This window comes from Enhydra lutris, unplaced genomic scaffold (assembly GCF_002288905.1).
Source record: "Enhydra lutris kenyoni isolate GAN:26980312 unplaced genomic scaffold, ASM228890v2 scaffoldscaffold63, whole genome shotgun sequence".
NCBI lineage: Eukaryota > Metazoa > Chordata > Mammalia > Carnivora > Mustelidae > Enhydra > Enhydra lutris.
The window spans coordinates 9,877,942-9,896,699 of record NW_019154147.1 but is presented as its reverse complement, the minus strand read 5'-3'; the positions used below and the strand labels follow the sequence as shown (position 1 = coordinate 9,896,699).

General features: G+C 50.6%; 1 protein-coding gene across 3 annotated transcripts; it reads right to left on the bottom strand.

The window, feature by feature from the left end:
- Positions 1 to 1,196: 1,196 nt before the first annotated feature.
- LOC111158772 (cystinosin, lysosomal cystine transporter) lies at positions 1,197 to 18,404 on the bottom strand. Of its 3 annotated transcripts, XM_022521036.1 has the most exons (12): positions 18,324 to 18,404; positions 15,679 to 15,755; positions 11,541 to 11,619; positions 10,155 to 10,239; positions 6,828 to 6,931; positions 6,575 to 6,706; positions 5,697 to 5,796; positions 5,485 to 5,604; positions 4,250 to 4,420; positions 2,225 to 2,342; positions 1,803 to 1,917; positions 1,208 to 1,462 (listed from the first exon to the last, which is right to left on the bottom strand). In XM_022521036.1, exons 2-12 carry the CDS (start codon positions 15,734 to 15,736, stop codon positions 1,381 to 1,383), a joined length of 1,164 nt encoding a protein of 387 aa, XP_022376744.1. In that variant the 5' UTR covers positions 15,737 to 15,755; positions 18,324 to 18,404; the 3' UTR covers positions 1,208 to 1,380. The 3 variants fall into 3 exon arrangements, with proteins under 3 accessions (XP_022376745.1, XP_022376744.1, XP_022376746.1); XM_022521037.1 differs by having other exon boundaries at positions 1,197 to 1,917; XM_022521038.1 differs by having other exon boundaries at positions 1,386 to 1,917; positions 4,328 to 4,420.
- Positions 18,405 to 18,758: the final 354 nt, after the last annotated feature.

The following is an 18,758-nucleotide window of genomic DNA, read 5'->3' as shown; positions in this document are numbered from 1 at the left end:
CTTGTGCCCCACTTGGGGCACTAAGGGGTTCATGGGAAAAAATACCTGTCCTCTACAACTCTTGAGAGCATACAGTTCATCACAGACAGGAGTGCAGCTCCACATTTCCAGAGGCTGTGATCAGATGAGATGTGGGTAAGTTGGGAGATTACCAGGGCCTCTGCCTGGCCCAGTACAAATGCCACCCCCCACCCCCGCCGGCACTGTGAGAGTGCCCTTAACCCATCCAACCCATGCTCACAACCCCAGCTCGAGCAACATGCCCTGTACAGACGTGGTACCCACACGACCTACCTGGCCCTGAGCAGGCAGGCATCTTGCACTACCCGAGAGGCTTCTCCGATGAAGTGCCCCATCAGCATGCAGCCAGCTCGCCATCACTGTGTAACCCCTGCGTTTCCTTACCCGAATTCTCCCCAAGTCCTAAGGATTGGTTCTTAAGCCAACATACCTGCCTCCCATATCTGGTAAATGCTCAGTGTGCAGAAAGGAAACAAATCAGGTTTTAATTAAGGATACAAGCACCTCACATTAATCTTGCAGTAGAAAGTCTGAGAGTGAACTGACAAGGCACATCCTGGGACCCTCCCCTCCTGCCACAGGAAGGATAGCTGCCTGGGAGAAGAGGGAAGGAGGTTTGGAATAAGGGCTGGGCCCATGAGTTGTGTGTGAAGTGGTGTCAAGTCCTTAAGGGAGGCTCCTGAGTAGCCAAAAAATTGGTGAGTCTCAGGTAGGTGTCTGGGGTAAGTGAAGGAAGGGTCCAGCCCCTCCCCTACATGGGAACTACTCTCACCATTTGGCAGGTCTTACTGGCCTCTAAGGCACAGACTGGTATGTGTGTGCACGCACAGATGTGTCCTATACTCAGACACAAGATAAGGAGTAATTGAAGGGGTTTACATAGGGTCCCTGACTCTGGGGAAATAGAGGTAGGCAGAAGGTGAAGAAATTTAGCCACTCAGTTCAAAACATCCCTCCAAAAAATCCAAAAGGGGGTAGTATGGTAAAGATCCAGAAGGTCTGGGCATAAGCCTAGCTCAGAACCAATCTGTTGGGCACCTCAAGGCTCTGAAATCCAGTTTCTTTACCAGACCCTAATCTGGGCCGCCTGTGATATGGTTGTGCGTGTTGAATTATGTAGCATGAGTGTCAGGAAGGTGGATGCTCAGAGCATGTGGCCTTCAGAGAAGGGACCCCCCCCCCCCCAGGGCCTAATCCCAAAAGTCCTGTCCCCTCTGCCACCAGCACCAGCACCTCTGAGTCCATTGGCCACACCACCTGGCTGCTTGGGTCTCTGGGAACACACCAGTGGCAGCAAAGCACCCTTGGCTCACAACTGCGGGATCAGTCTTTCAAGCTGCTCCCAGAAACACTGGTCACTTAGGTCAAGGCCTTCGGCTCCAAGCTCAGCACCCAATCCTGCCTGGGACGGCTGTCAGAACCCATGTGTGCTGCCTGAAGCCTTAAAGAAAATAGAGACGGCGGCATCAAGACGCAGGAGGGCCAGATACCCGGCTGGCAAGGCCTGGGAGGGGCCGTCAGTGGTGTGGTTTTCCATCTCAAAGCAGAGTCAGCCATCTGTCTCAGAGGGAAGCTCCTCCCAGCCTGGCCTGGGACAGTTCTGGCAGAGGGCAGGCTGGTTTGTGTGTCAGGTGTTTGACCTTGAGGAAGAGAGCACTTGCAACACTGTCAGCACACTGAGCCAGCCCTGCGCTCCAGGCTCTGCCCCAACCTTCCTGGTGGGCACAGGACCCGGGGCCACTTATGCTGGGGTCCCTGGGTGCTAGTTCAGTTGGTCATACCCTGGTTTATTTCTGTATAAGCAGAAGTGCTGAATGAAGAAGATCACATCGAAGAAGATGGAGAAGATGCCAAGTCCAAACTTGGTTGGGTCTCCGAAGATCAGTGTCCACTGGTCTGTTAACAGCCACAGGGGACAGAGTTTGGTTTTAAGTTGGCAGCTCCCGAAGTAGCTGGAGGATATGGGGGCTGCGGGGTGATGGCAGGGGGCGGGGAGGAAGGTGTCCTCATCTGCCCAGGAAACCACAAATCCTCCCACTGTAAAGCCCCTTAGGTGAGTCTCACCCTTGAGTGCTGGGATTGGATCAGATTCCTAGGCTGAAGGGCTGGGGGTGTATGGGGTGGAGAGGTATCCCAGGAAGCCTGGCCCCCACCCTGTGCCTTCAGCCCACCAGATGGGAAGGCAGTCTGCTGGCTGACTCACCATTGTTGTAGGACTGGAGGAACATCTGGAGGAGGCTGAAGCTGCCCCCAGTGAAGTCCAGAAGCACGTTACCAATGCTCCAGCCCTCGGTGCTTTTGTAGTAAAAGTTCATGTAGGCCTGGGTCAGACAGAGGACAGCAGTGAGGGGGTTGGGTGGCCGACTCTTAGACCTTGTGACCACCACTCCAAACAAGAACAGCTCTAATTCCTCCCACTCATGTGCTCAGGCCTCAGCATCAAGGAACACAGTGACCTTTGGGCTCTGACAAGTCCGCCAGCGGACAGAACAGTATGGGCGGGTCCCTGTGTCTCATGTTGGCACATAGCAAACAGCTCTCCTCCTCTCACCCCTGTACCTCACAACTGCAAAGGAGGGGGAGATGTTGCTTCTCCATCTTTATCCTTCCCTGTTCTGGGATGAGACCCTATCCTGGTTTTCTAGCAATTGATTTTTCTTCTCATTTCCAGTGAAGGTGAAACCCAGCCTGGACTTCATGTTGTGCTTATGAATATGGGCTGGGGGTCAAATGCCTGGTCCGGGATCCCGGCTCCACCACTGGAGGGAGGTTATCTTGGGAGTGTTATCTTGGGAAGTTCTAACCTCAGTTTTTTCCCATCTGTAGTGTGGACTTGACTACCACCTCAGCTCTGGCTGGGCTCTGGAGACTGCATCTCAGGCTTCCTAGGTCTAGTTGGGGAGGTCCACTTGGACATCCCCCCACTTCCTACTGCCACTGCCCCACATCCTTCCTCCAATGCCAGAACCCTCTGGACTTCTCTGACTGGGGCAACTTCCCTATCACCCAAGAGGAAAGGTGTGGCCTCCGTAGTGGGTCTTCTCCCAGGTCTTCTCTACCTATTAAGTCCCCTTCTTCATCCTCTTCCACCCTCTTTCATGCTTGTGGCCACCTCTCCAGTCTTGGGACAATTCCATTCATCTCCAAATGGGGCTCCTGCCTCCTGAGTTGACCAGGCCCAAGCCTTCTCACACTCAGGGACTGTGGCCCTACTTCCCTCAAGACCTCCCCGCCAACCCCAACCATTCTGAAGCCTTCTTCCCTAGCCCCCAAAGGCCTGACCCTACCTTTTTTATATTTTAGAATACATTTTTTCTGGCCCTACCTTTTTAGCTTCAACAGTGCTTCTTGCTGCCTCCCGTACTTCTCTGCCTATGCTGCTGTGCAGGTTGCCCCTGGCCTAGAATCCCCCTTCTCTCTTGCCCACAAAATTAAGTCCTGCTCATCCTTAAGAGCCTGGATCTGTTTCCATGCCCTCCAAGAGACATGCCTTGGCTCTTGGAGGGCGTGGATGGATGCTCTCTTTCCTGAGCCCATGAAATACAAGGTTCTCTGCACTGGGGAAACTGAGAAGGAGGCTCCTCCATGGGTAATGGGGTGAGTTATGGGAGGCCCTAGATTCAGCGGTGGAGCCCGCCACTGGCAGCTACTTCACACCTCCCCCTGTCCTGGGCCATTTGGGCTAAGGGGGAAGTCATGTTGGACTCTTAGATCTCCGAATCTGAATAGGTCCCAGTACTTGAGGGATCATGCTGAGGGTCCCTAAGGTGTATCCTGGATGGGACCTCTGAGCAAAACCTCTCTGGATGGGATGCTGGGCTGCCTCCTCTCACTGGCTCTTTCCCAAGTCTCCTGCCGCTGCTTGTCAGGGTTATCAGTTGTAGCAATGGTGGGCAAGGGTGGTTGGGGTGGGGGAAGAACTGATGTCCTTAGGAAAGACCGGGATGGAGAGACAAGGGACCTGCACAACCTGACTCTCAGAGTTGTGCAGGAGTACAGAGAAGTCTCTACTGACCCTCAGGCGACTGCTGGCCCCAGGGAAGGGAGCAGTGCTTACGGCCGGATTTCTGCTAGGCCCTGCTCTGGCTGGGCTCAGGACTTCCACTGCAACTTTCCATTCACATCTCCACACCCCAGCTACAAGCTGCCCCATGGGAGCAGAACCTGCACCCTGTCATGCCTCCCACGCTAATGGCCACGTGAAAAGTAAGGAAGGCCCTGGAGGCACCTGCGGAAAATACTTGACCAGCGTCACTGCGAGCTTGATGTAGGAGAAGCAGAAGAGAAACTGCAGCCATGTGATTACCCCAACTGCAGCCAAAATCATGGTGACGAGCACGAAGACCCATGAGAGCACCAGGAAACTGATGGTAGGCCAGGACACATGCTGGTTGCCTTGCTGAGGATGACAGAGAGAAGCAAAGGGAGTAGATAGTAGGGGCTGGGGTGGGGGCATAGAGAGCCCAGTACCAGTCACACCCTTGTCACTCTCAGGGTCTATTTCAGTCCTTTTTAGATTTTCCAGAGCTCATTTTCTTCTTGTTCCCACATTGCAAAGCTGGGTGCCTCTCAGAGGCCACCAGGAGCTGGGAATGTGGCCTGCAACACACGAGAGGCCTGTGCCTCATTCCATGATCCAGGTGGAGCCTGATCACCTCTGGAACCCATCCCTCACCCTAACTTGCCCCAAAGCAGGCCTTCACCCAGCTTCACAGCAAAGGATAAGAAAACCTAGAAAGTTCGTGAAGGCAAGAGCCAAGCAGTCCCTGGCTGACCCTGCAGGTGCAGAAGGAGCTCCCTGAAGGAAGCAGTGTATCCACAGGCAAGTGAGACAAAACGTACCTATTGGTCTGAAAATTGCTCTAATGGTGCCTTTCCCTGCTGAGATGCCTTCCAGCAATACAGCCCTCCAGCAATATGGCTGAGGCCAAAGTTTCTTCAGCATGGCAAGCAGACCCCTCAGGAGCCTGTTCCCCTCTCTGGGACCCCGAGCCCCAGCCATACCCATTTGCTCATAGTGGCTCTCACTGCCCCTTGGCCTTCACAATTTCGCCCTCCAGCTGGGGCTGCCCCACCTTGGCCTCTTCCTCATCACCAAGGCAACATCACTTACACTATGGACCACAACTCCACCCCACTTCCATGCTGCCCTCCTTCCCTGCTCCTCCCTGGCCCTGGCAGGGCCTCCAGGAGCCACCTGTGTCCTCCCCTCCTGCTCAGCTCTCAATCTGATAGGTCATGATCGCCTCTCTGTGTCCCTCACCCCAGACCTGGGGTCCTGAGGGCTCAGGTTCATGGGTGTCCCCGGTACCCAGCACAGGGCCAGCTCTATTATCTCCATCTCAGTGAGTAGACGCTGAGTTTCTATGTCTTCCGTAAAATGGGAGGAGTGGGGAGCAGGTGGTAGGGGGTGTTGTTGCCTAGGCAGCCCGAGGTGGGGTGGGCACCGGATTCATCTCTCACCTCATAGAGGAAACACTGCACCATGACAACCAGGGTCAGGGCGACTGCGTGCAGACTGAAGAAGACATCGTTACTGTCCACAGGGTTCACTCCATTGGGATATTTGAGGAAAAACTGCTCCTGGTTGAGGGGTTGGGAGAAGCTTGGGGGTGAGGTGCAGCCCGGCTACCCACCAGGTTGGGCCGGGCTGCAGTGGGCAGGCAGTGCCATACCTTAATGGAGGGTACCCAGAGGAGACCAATGTTGAACACGCTGTAGGCCACGAAGCCTGTCAGGTTCAGGGCCACGAAGTCAAAGCTTAGACCAACGACACTGTGGCATGGGAGCAATGAAGAGAAATCAGGGCAAAGGGTGAGACTGGAGGGAAGAGAGGGGACAGAGCTTCCAGCACAAGGGGAGGAGGGCCCAGGTCTCCCAAGGACAGCACCGCCCTCAGATCCCTCTGCAAACCCCAGTCAATGCCACCCAATCTTGCCCTCTTGGGAAACAGTTTCCTTCCTCCCTCCCGCCCTCCCTCGTCTCCTGCCTCTTCAAGTCCTGGCCCCACAGGGAAAGTCTTGGAGGCCTCCTCCAGAGAGGAAGCATCTTCTTTCCTGGCTCCCAGCTCAGCAGCCCCCTACAAGGCCCATTTGGTAGAGGTGACTCAAAAGAGCTTGGGTCCTTGCTGTGCAGGGACACAACTCTAGGCCCACTGTGTCTTTAAAGTCAGGGTGGGGCGGCTTCACCTCCAAGGCTGAAGGACCCAGCCTGGCCCTGCTGCAAGACCTGACACTAATTCCTCCAGGGCTGGGTGGACCAAGAACAGAGCAGATGTGGTGGACTCCCCCCAACCCTGCCCATTCTCCCCTTCCTGAAAAGCCCCATTTTGTTGCTTTCACAGAGAGGAGCTGAACTGGGCCACAGAACAAATGCCGAGAGCTTCAAGTCCTGCCACAGGCTCTTAGAGCTTTCACACTGGACACTTTCTAGAAAGGGCAAGAAGAGAGAAGAGCAGAGGAGGAAAGTCTGAGCCCATGCTGCCTACAGCCTCTCTGGAATGCCTCCCATCTTACCAGCCTCTAGTGCCTTCACATCAAGCTTAGCAGGTTACCTTTTCCGCCTCCAGTTGGTGATCACCTGCGGGTAGAAGGAGATGGACCAGGCCACAAAGTAAATCCAGCCAATCACCTGGTTTATGGTGCTAATGACGTCACTGTGGATGACAAGGAAGCGGATCCTCGGGCTGTAAAGAGTTTGGGGACTTAGATGAGCTAAGGCTGGGCTTGAAGGAAACACCCCTGTTCTTAACACTGCCAGCCTCCCGTCTCATTGCTTAAGGCCCACTTGGGCTGAGGTCAGCCTACCCAGTCTGGTTGGAATGATTTCCGTGCAGATAAACAGTAACTTGTCCAACATTTTGAGATGTCACTTGAAAAGAGGCATCTGTCACTCCAGGAGGCACCACAACCTGTTAAGAAACCTGAATTCAATCTGGTGCTACAGTTATTAGGACTTCAAGGTCCAGCTCCAGGCTACACTCTAGGAATGATGAGACAGACCACACACAGTGCCTGCCTTCTAAGAGCTTACCAGTAAGAGGGAGAAACACTGGATCAACTACCTGCATGCTCCCCGCGCCAATACCTGTGTGTTAGAGGACCCTCAGGCCCTCCCCTGCCCCAACTACCAGGGAAGGTGGGATAGCTCTTCTCCTCTTCCTAACTATGAGATCTCAGGCAAGTTATTCAAGCTCTGACCTCAGTTTGCTCCACCTGTACATGGGGATGAAGTGTCTACCTTACAAGGCTGCTATGAATGGCGTAATGTCCATAAATACTATGACTGCTATTACTTCTACTTCTTTTATAATGGAAGGCTCCTCAATGCCCACAAACGATGTCTGCCCCATACCCAGTGTAGCTGCCAAGTGACAAAACAGAAGAGGTGCACAGAGTAGACACCTTCAGGGAGAGAGAACGTTTTCCCCTCCTTTCTGACCAATACTTATCAAAAGCTCTCCTCTGAGAAGCAGTACTTGGAGGCCTGCTTGCCATATCTGATCTTCCAGTCCCCACCACCAACCCCCGACATTCTCAAATCTCTCAAGTGTGGCAGGGAGCAGAACGATATACCTTCCCTGAACCTTCTCCCCCACTTTGTTCCCTGGATATTGCTCTGGGCCCCAACCTCCACCCATACCACAGGCACTGTGAAGATGCAGCCATTAGAATTCAGCGGCTTCTTTATGAGGATCCCAGAAGATTTTTTTTTTTTAAAGATTTTATTTATTTATTTGACAGAGATCACAAGTAGGCAGAGAGGCAGAAGCAGGCTCCCTGCCAAGCAGAGAGCCCGATGCGGGGCTCGATCCCAGGACTCTGGGATCATGACCTGAGCCGAAGGCAGGGGCTTTAACCCACTGAGCCACCCAGGTGCCCCCCGGAAGATGTTTTTAGCACTGGAAATCAGGGGGCTTTGGCAGAACAAGTGAAATGGTATAAGTGGCTGCCGCAAAGCCCAGAGTCCAATTCGTGGCCTGCCTCGTGCAAGCTACATCCTCATGCCATGTAGTACTCTTGGCTACTTTTTCTTATTTTTAACAAGTTTTTTTGGTAATGCTGTTTGTATATTTGTTAAGTGGCCTCTAAGTCCATTTAGGAACTAGGCAGGAAGAAAACCAGTCAACTGGAAATCAACGGATACAAGGCAGAAGGAAATAGTAACTATCACTATCTTTTTTTTTTTTTAATCATTAAGCTTTATTTTTAATTAATTCTTTTAGAGAGAGTGAGAGAGAGCATGTGCGTGCCAAGTGGGGAGGGGCAGAGGGAGAAGGAGAGAAAGAATCTTAAGCAGGCTCCACACTCGGCATGGAGCTTGACACGGGGCTTGATCTTAAGACCTTGAGATCATGACCTGAGCTGAAATCAAGAGTCAGGCACTTAGCCGACTGAGCCACCCAGGCACCCCAAGAAACTTTATTTTAAGAACAGTTTTAGGTCTACAGCAAAATTTATCACTATTTTTTACTGAGTGCTTTCTTTCTACATGCCAGATACAATTCTAGAAATTTTATACTTGCTTTTACTCCTCACAACCCTGTCAAGTAGACATGACTAATGTTACAATTATGTCTACAAATGAGGACTTGATGCTGTATTGGGTGGAGTACCTTATCTGAGATTCCTAGACTGCCTGACCCCCAAATTCTATCTAGTGGTTTCCAAAGGCACAGGGAGTAGACAGGAGTGCTTAGAGCTGGATGGGGGGGGGGTGCTGTACAGGTTGGCCAAATAAAGGGCATCACAAAAAGTGGGTTGGCGCCCGTACAGATCATTCTATAACTGGATTTGACTCCCACTATATAATTTTTAAAAAAATTATAGTTGACATACAATGTTATCCACCATTAAAGTTACATAAAAGTGAATCATAACATATGTGCAGAAAAGTTACATCACAGCTTGATGAAGTAACAACCACAAACCAAGATCAAACACACAGGTCAAGAAATGGAACACTTCCAGCACTCCAGAAGCCCTGTTCTACTCCTTTCCAGACTCACCTGATCTGCAGGGGAAACTGCTGTGCTGACCAACACTATGGATTGGTCTTGACTGTGTGTGCACTTTAGACACAAGGAAGCACACAATGTGGGCTTCTCTGAGCCAGGCTTTCCTTGCTTAAGATTACGTTTGATTTTTACTGGCCCTAAACTAGGTGATTGCATCATTCCTCAGACTCTAAATTTTTTAGAGTGGATCAAACCAGACCTCAGCTGGGTGCTACAATCTGCTGTGAGAACCAATGGCTTTTCTTACCCTACGGCAGGCTTCGTGCCCCACGGCAGAGGAAAGTTGAGAGAAATGGCTCTAATGAGGTGTGCTGTTCACTAGAGGGTGAGACAGAATTGCCCTCCCACACAAGTCCCTTCTGGGTTGATGCCCTTTATTTGACCACATGCTTCAGTACTGTTTTCATGCTAGGGGCCTCAGAGCCAACCTGTAGCCCATCTCTGCAACCACACAGGGCCTCATGACGAGCTACGTAGTTATCCCTGCATCTACCTTGTCTATTTTTTTTTTTAAACTCTTGTTTTTTCTCTACAGTGCTGCCTTCCCTACTGATATTTTTAATCTAGTCAGTTAGTAATTGGCTCAAATGTTGGTAAGGTAGGAGCAATGTGTATATTAACAGATGAATGCATAAGGGCTATGAATAGTTATCGTTAGCATTTGGCCTCAGTTTTTGGAAATAACTTTCAACCAGTAGAACCTCAGAAGAGGCAAACTTCAGTGTGGGCCTAAATCATCCGGAGATCTTGCTCATATGCAGGTTTTGAATTAGCAGGTTTGGGATGGGGCCCACAATTCTGCATTTCTCATAGGTTTTCAAGCAGGGACAGTACTGCTCATCTGCCAATGCCCTCTAAGCAGCCAAGTTTTAGAAAGCCATCTTATTAAGAATTTCTTCTACATTCCCATTTTTGCCTTAAATTTCTTGCTACCACCCTCCTCATTCCAACTACGTGGCATAAAATGCCCATCCTCAAAGACAAACAAAGCCCAAATCAGAGATTTTTAGAATTATGGAACGGGAGCAGCCCATGGCATAAAAACAAGGTGGCCTACTTTGAAAAGCACTTACTTAAAAGCTATTTTGTTACCCAGCAGTTAAAATTCATTACTTACTTCATCGGGGAGCTCAAGGATAGTAACATTTTTTGAACGAAATGTGATTTGAAAAGTGATCACCAAGGTTGCATTTAATGGATGCCTGTGGAGGATAAAAGTCTGATTACTGCTGAGAAGTTGGACACTGTGAGATCTCAACCAATCCTCTGAACTTCACATCGGGCGTATCACTGCTCAAGCAATTAAGGATTTTGGGTCTGTCACTTCTCAAGCAATTACAGTTAAGTGCTCTGTGCTAGGCCCTGAGTGGTCGTGGTGGGGTCCTTGCTCCTAGGAGCTTTCCATCGGTATCGGGAGACAAGAGGCCCACAGGGGCCAGATGAGAGCATGAGAAGGTGGGGAACGGGTTGTGACTGCCAAATGAAGTGTCCAGAGGCCAACAGGACCATGCCATCTGTTCTGATAGAGAAGGCTTTCAAGGGCTTGGGTCTGAGCAGGGACCAGTGTGTCCCCAGAAAGCCAGGAGACATGTATGATGGGAGTAGCTGGTGGTGTCCTCAAGTGTGAATGTACAGACCTGGGGTTCATCTGGAAGGCTATGGAAAGCCACCTGAGGATTCTGGAGAGGGGTGATGTGGTGAGGGGATGGCTTGTCAGATTTATAAGGTGTCCATGTAAAGGGGTGGCAGGAGCTGGGACAGAATCCAAGTTCCTATCAAAGCTTTGGCTGGAGATCAGACTTCCCAGGAGAGGTGAAAAAAGGGGAGAAGGGTAAAGAGATAAGGACAGGATTCTAGATCTCGGGGAATCCTCATGGCTGGGAGGCAAGAGTAGGGAGAAGCAGTGAAGGACAGGGAGGAGGCAGGTTCTCTAGCAGTCTATACTAGGTTGTTACCTCACAACTGAACCAGCAGATGTTAGCCAGTAAGACTCTCAGACAAGACCAAGTGGGAGTGTTGCCATGAATGGGGTCCACCCAAAAAGGTCACTTCTGCTTTTGGAAGGGATCTTAGAACAGCTTAGCTCCTTGACCCTTGACCTTCAGGGCTCTCAGCAAATACTTAGAGCCTTGGAAGGGACTACTCTGAAGCATCAAATGCTGATCACTCAAGGTCACCTCAGCCAAGGAAAAGGTTCCTGAAACAAGGATTCATTGGCCGGGAGTGGAGAGACTCTAGGACATGAGTCTGCAGATCACCTGCTATCATGCTATCACCTTCCTCTGGCTTTTTTTTTTTTTAAAGCTTATTTTATTTTCTCAGGACAGAAGGGACTTGATGACCTCATACAGAATATCCACTGGCCCTCGGGTTCCCTGGCTTGTCTTAAAGTGAAGGGGCAAAGGTATCACACTTGAAATATGAACAGAGCCAGGGGTCAGCCTTGACCTGGCCATGGGGTGAATAAACTGGCTGATGACAAGAGTTGGGCCCAGGGACTTACTGAAGGGTGATGCTGACGTTGGCTGAGCTTCCATTTTCCAGCTTCACAGTGGGAGGGACAGTGAGGTCGACTGTTGACTCTAGAAGGACCCAAACCAATGACAAATCATTAAGTCAGAGAACTTAGGCTCACAAGGAAGAACTGGGATAAGGATCCCCAATATCTGAACTCATGAGCTCTGACTCGGGACAACCCCCATCTTCTAGAAGACATGGAGGTCCTGAGAGGATGGGTGCTGGGCCTGGAAACCTGAACCTTCATTATGCTCTTTCTCCTTCTTCTGCCAGAGAGAGGTAGACATAGGCCCAAGCAGGAAACACTGTAGCTTCTTCTTCCCCACACTGAGAGGCTCTGAGGCTGAGTGACCCAGAGTTTTAGAATACTGGAGCCCAAAAATTGTCACACAGGAATTCAAGCATCAATCTGGGACTGAAAAATGTAGACTTGAACCCCCTCTTCAGATGGGAAAGCACTGGGGTCTCTTCTGTTCATGGAGCTAAAATGGCCCTATAGAACTGGTCCAGCCTTTTTCTGTACTCTCAGAGATACACAGGGCCCAGCTACCTTGTTTCCAAAGAACCCCTTTGGACTCTGTACTAACTTAGCCTAAGCCATTCACTGATCCCCTTCCTGAGGCTAACTATACTGGGGAGTGGGGGAAAATGGTGACTACCACAGTCTCACTATCAGTGATTTCTTTTTGGCACTAAGGTGTTAATGCAGGATAAGGTAGACAAATAGGCCTTGGGAGTGAGGGAGGAAACAGGTTTGGGAGGCCAAATATCCCAGAGCAAATTGGCCATAGAACCCGAGTGAGTTAGCCTCTCCCTGACCTCTTCCTGTGTTCTTTGGGCAGCCCACACTCCCACCCCACCTTACTCCCAGGTGTACTCAAAGCCCCAGTCGCCTGTCCACCTCACCTCCCTTACCTAAGGGCCTTCAGGGTTACACAAGGAATAAGGAGTGGTCATGAAGCTAGACTGGGCAGGAAGGGAGCCCACGGGAAAGGAGCTCAACTTGATTAAGACACTCCTTGTAGGGGGAACGGCTGTAGGCAGGGCCCAGGTTTCTCTCCTCCCGGTTCTCTTCAGACAGAAGATCAAGAACTGAGATCAGAAGTTTTAGGTGTTCAGGTTGGAAGGGAACTTAAAAGTTCCGGATAAAACCTCCACGGTCTGATCCCCCTTTTCATTAATCCTACCTGGCAGTTGCTCTTCCTCTGCCTGAACATTTCTAAGAACAGTAACCTCATCTCCTGCCAAGGAATCGGCCAGCCTGGAACTTTGTCCTTCTGGGCCTGGCTCTGCTACCTGGGGCCTTGGAAGGCCGCCTTCCCCACAACAACCCTGCACCATGAATGTGGACAGACGCAGGCTCTGTCATGTGCACTTGCAAGCCTCCAACAGGGAGAATCCCACAGTCTGAGGTCTCTAGTCTCGGCACTCTCCTCACATCTGCCTGGCTGGGTCCCACTGAGTGGGTATGTTCCCATGCTGGTCCTGGCAGAGGCCAAGCCTCTCAGAGCTGAGTGGGACGACCCCTCCCTCATGTGTAGCCTCAGGACCTGGAGGCAGCTTTGGCAACTCTGTCCCTTCTTTTTCACACTCTTGATAGCAACGTGAGGCTTTGTTCTGGGCTTGTACAGCTGGGAGGTGGTAGGACTTAAGGTCCCTATTGTTATTTTCTATCTAGAGTTGAGGACCACACCAGATAAGCAAAACCATTGACAAGACAGTACCCAGGACAGACAGTGATGCCAGGCAGCCCCCACATCTCTGGGGTAACCCATAACCTCGGGCCCAAAGGTTCTACTGGGCTGTGGTCATGGCAAGCTAGAGATCCATGTGGCCTTTGCTCTTCCATATTCTTAGCACTTTACAAGAAGAGGCTGTGAGCTCCTGAGAACCAGATCATGGACTCTTTGCTTTCCCCTCACTGAGAGTCCCTGGAGACAGCAGCACTTAGCAGCTGAGAGACTGGGCTCTGAAGTCACACGGTCCATCTGCCTTTGTCACTCCCCTGCTTCCTTCCTTCCTTGTTTATAACCTCTATGTGGGCCTCTTTCTTCACCTATAAGGTGGAGGGAATGGCACTACGTACTTCACATGGCGCTGTGAAGATACAGTGTGATAGTGTTCGTGACACATTTCCTATGTGGCCTGAGTGCTGGCGACTGTTCTCATCAGGTAAACACAGCAGGACATTTTCAAGCTCAAGATGGTAGGCAGTTAAGAAACAGGCATCATATCCAGGGAAAGTGCATTCTAAAGTTTGCCCTGGGGCAAGAGGCTCTGAAAACCATAAGAATTACCAAACAAGTCTTCATGAAACCACCCAAAGTTTCCCCTGAGGCAGGGTATTTTTAAAATTTTTTCTGAAGGAATACTTATTGGCACCTCGCACTGTGCTTCCCATCCCACCCACTCTGCCACACTGCTAACTCATTCTCTAATTACTGTAACAGTGAGAGGTGGGTATTATCATTCCCACTTTGGATATAAGGAAACAGAATCCCCAGAGGGAAAGTGTCTTGCCCACACAGCTCAGAAATGGAGGAGGCAGGATTCAAACCCAGGCCTGTTGGGCCTGAGGCCGAGCTTCTTGCGACTAGGTGGCAGTGCCTCAAGATTCCACCCAGAGAAGTCGAGACTCCTCTACAGTCCTTGATGACCAATCCCCAGAGCAAAGAGAAAACAAGCAGAATGAGATTAGAACCCCAATTCTAGTCACTTGATTTTATGGTGTTTACATCATTCTTTTTCAATGACATCCAGGAAGGATGCAAAGAAATAAAACGGAGCAAGGATCCTGTGCAGGTCCCACCTTTGGGGACGACTTTTACCCTCTCCTGGGCCAAAGTTTCCCCTCTGTATAACTCAGGTGGTGGTGGCCAGATGCGCTCTTCCTTCCTGGGCTTTATCTAAAGCCTGACAGTGCATGTGTGACACACACCTGGGCCTCAGGCCCAGAGAATATGAACCAGCAGGTCTGGAGTGGGGCTCTGGAATTCATGTTGAGAAACACCAGGCTTCATGGTACCACCTTTCCTTTCTTGGAAATTGTTTATCCACAAGGTGTGACTGCAAAGTAACATGACTGATTATTTAACAAATCTGGAAGAGCCGTCAAGAGGCCACATGACTGTTACGGTACTGCCACTGTGCACCGCTCTCAGGAAGCTTCTGCAGGATTTGTACTGTGTGTACAAGGGTCACTTGAAATCTTTAGTCAGGGATTTTAAGATATATTTGATTTTTTAAAAAGATTTTATTCATTTGATAGAGAGAGAGAGGGCCCAAGCAGAGGGAGTGGAGAGGGAGAAGGAGGCTTCCTCTAAGTAGGGAGCGTGACCTGGGGCTTGATCCCAGGACCCCGGGATCATGGCCTGAGCAGAAGGCAGCCACTTAACCGACTGAGTCACCCAGGCACTCTGAGATATATTTGATTTTTGACAATAGCTAAGCTGATGATCAAAATAACTGGCCTGCCATCCTAGGAGTGTAAATACTTTCCATCCTTTTCATGGAAGAAATTTCAGCAATGTTTGGGCAGTGGGAGAACTGATAGAATGATATAAGCCTCTAATCTAAGGGCCCTGCTGCTCACAAACCTCATAAGGATGCCCAAACCCCAAGGTATTTTTTGACGCCCAACCTGTGTTACGTGAGGCCCTTGCTGCACTTGGGCTGCTGCACCCTGTTCTAAGAGAAGGTTTTTTCATCTTACAAGGAGATGCTGGGAAGACTCCTCATGTATCTGAGCCTGACAGAAGAACCAGGTGCAACAAGTTGATGACTTCGCTTGCTTCTGCAGCATCTCCTAGGACCTAGAATTCCTTCTGTGAGGTCCACAGACCACAGAGTTGTTGGAGCACATCAGTTTGACTTTGGTGGTACAGGAAAGGTAACAGGGACCTCATGGAAGAAGGCCAATTATTTGCAGAATCATCTGGATCCTTGTGAAAGTCCTGAACCCCATACCTGCGTCTGCTCCACCACACAGTGGTCATTTGGCCAAGGAGCCGGCAGACACATGCAGGCCAGACAATCCTAAACCCTTGGCTATGAACAGGTCTGGCTACTTACTCTGTTGCACCATCTCCCTCTTTACGAAGCCGATGACCCATTTCTAAACTCACCACACTTCTCTATGAGCTTCAGGGGAAGGATAAAAATAATCAGCCAACTCCTTATCATGTTCCTCAATTTCAAAGAACTAGGAAGAAAAACAAAGAGCAAGAGTTCAGGTTAAGTTTGGAGCAACTCAGGAACAAATGGACAATATGCCAGCTGGAATCAAGGCACATAAAGGACGTTTACCTCACGCTTGTGACCTCATCATGCACTTTGCATCACCAGCTCAGAGGTGACTGGGGGGAGGGGGGTATGGAACACAGCTTTCTTTGACATGTGGAGCCATGGGCTCAGAAAGGCTAAGTGTGTTGTGTAAGGTTCCACTCTGAGGAAGCAGACAACTATTGATTTTTTCCCTCTTCACCTGCTTCTTGTAACTAGTTAACAAAAAGAAAGAATGCAGTTTCATTGCCTGGGTTTTTTTTTATGTTTGTTTGTTTTCAAAAAGTTATCCAAACTGTGGTCGGATATTTGACTTGGTGAACCTACGAACCCTAAGGAAAGTAATTGCATTCCTGTCCTGGGACAAAAGCATAACGGGCTAATGCCACCCGAGGACACCAGGTTAAGACTTTTTCATTTAACAAATGTCACCTCGCCAGGACTGGCAGGGATCACACATGATAGGAAACCAGTGAGTGATGAGTCCCAGATTAGCCCAGGGGAAACTCATTGGTTAAGTGAGGGAGATGCACTACATAACACCTATAGCCCAGTGTACAGCAGATGAACCGCAGGTCAAGATGCGGCAAGTCAGCATGGATATCTCTAACTTGTCTGTACCTGCTGCCTTAGCATACAGAGCCTAGACCCTCCCACCTGACAGCCTCTGGGGATGCCCGCAGGCACAGCTAGGAAAGGGCTTTGTGGAAACACCTCTCTGGTTTCAGTTTTCCCAAAAGGCCTCAAGGCACCTCTTGATACACCCCTCCCTTCAAAGACGTCTTCCCGAGGGCTCCAGCCTGCCTGATCTCTGCCTGTCCCTGTCTCCTCCAGGGGTCTATCTTGTCTGAGCAGCTCCCTTTGATCTGTTAGGTCTTTATCTCAGGAGCTTTCACACCTGCTGGCACAGACCTCTGTCTCTGGCCTCCTCTGGAGTCCTTGCCTTTGATGCTATATCTCTATGCTCTCTACCATCCAATTTCTGTACCCTGACCTGCAGGGAATTGCTCTCCTGTGTCTGTGGAATGACCACAGGTCTCCCATTCACTCTTGCCACTCTCTGCTCCTCACACCTCCCTGTGTCCCTGTGTCCATAAGTTCAGGATTTAGAATGTCCCTCAGGGTAAAGTCTGGGTTTTCCTCCGGAAATCAGATATGAATCAAGCCTAACCAGCTCCTCTCTCATCCTGCAGGAGTGGAATGTGGACTGAGAAACTCCAATGTTTGGTCAGCAAAAGTCCCCCAGCCCCAGGGGCTGAGATACCTTGGAGGAAAGACACCAGGACAGACATTGAGAGGTAAGTTGATTAAAATGTCAGATAAAGGTCAGAGTGATATGTATACACTAAAACTATGTCTTGCGAATGCTACAAGGTAGAAATGGGAGAATTTCATGACTATGGGCTCTGTCAGCATGGCCCTCTTCCCGTGCAAGTTCTGTCTTCCAGGCTTTACTCAGATACCATTTTAAGAAGTCTCCCATTCTCAAACCACAAGTCCCAGGAGCAACCTGGGGTCAGGGGTTTCCAGCTGCTGTCAAGTATCTGACTTAATCATGACAACTGTTTTACAACCTGCAAGTCCTTGAGTCTCCTTCTCTTGTGAAACACAGAAAGTGGCAAGAATGTGTGCCCTGCAGACAGACTGCATAGGTTTGAATCTGGGCTCCCCAAATGTTAATTGGGGGTGCTACTTAACCTCCTCAATCTTCAATTTCCTAATGTGAAAACAAGGGCAGTGAGACTACATCATGGGACTTAAATGAGATGAAATGCAAAACATGGCTTGTGGTTCTCCAAAGGGGGACAGTACATAAACTGATTAAATCAGTGTTATTAAAATTTCATGATGGTGGGAAGGAGTTCATTAGAAAAAAAAAGGTTGAGAAACAATGTTGTAAAATGATCATTACTGTTGCCTCGGGCACCTAGCAAGCGCTCATAAAGCACAGGTGATTATTTTTCTCAATTCTTTGAAAAGGGTAGGGCCCAGGCAGTTGTCCTACCTTCCCCAAGCCTGAAAGCCCCGGAATGCAGGGCGGAGTCTCATTCTACCCAGTTCCCCAGAACGCAGACCGGCGCTCAGCACACCAACGCGGGTTCGTGGAATGGGCTTTCCAGCATCTTCTCCCTCCAAAGTAATCTGCAAACTCTGCGACCCAGATTCAGGTAGCAACTAACCCAAAGGCGGGGAGGGGGCTTCGGACTTGCACTAGGGTAGAGCCACCTATACCACCGCGGCAGCCCCGTGTCCCTTGCCTCCGCTTACCACCACGCGGGCCTTTCAATCTGGAGGCTGTCTGGTGTCTCGAGGCCGGGATTCCTGGTAGGTGATGGAACCCTGGCGCGGCTGGAGGGGGAATTTGCGCGGCTGGAGGGGGATTAGACGTACCGCAAGATCCTCAAACGACTTACAGTGCCAGTCTTTAACCCTCTGGGGTTCCGCCGGCTAAATGGAGGGAGGCTGTTGGGGCCGCGCCGACTCTCACCTGAGATCCTCTAGGATCAGGGAACCGACCACACCGGACGCTGGATCCGTTTCGGACTGTACCCGCTTCCCCCTGCAGCCTGACTTTGGGTGAGGGCGGGGCAGAAGTCACCTGACTCCAGCTACCTGATTCTCGGCGATGCACTCTGGGAACTGTAGTTTAGTCTTAGCTCGACAATGGGGCAGGATTGGGGCTCAGCAGAGGGGCCTAGGCGCCTTGGCAGGGATGGGGGCTCAGGTGTGTGGGAGGCTTAAACCACTTTTGGGGACACAGAGGCTCTCGGAGCCCCGAGTGCCTGTCGGCGAACCCTGCGCCACTACGATGAGCGAGGCCGGGGAGGGAGGCCACAGTCCTAGAACGGCTGTCATGGGGAACTGGGCCCTCTAGATCCTGCCTTCCGCCGCCTCTCCGCCTATTGCCAGGGCTCGCCGCGAG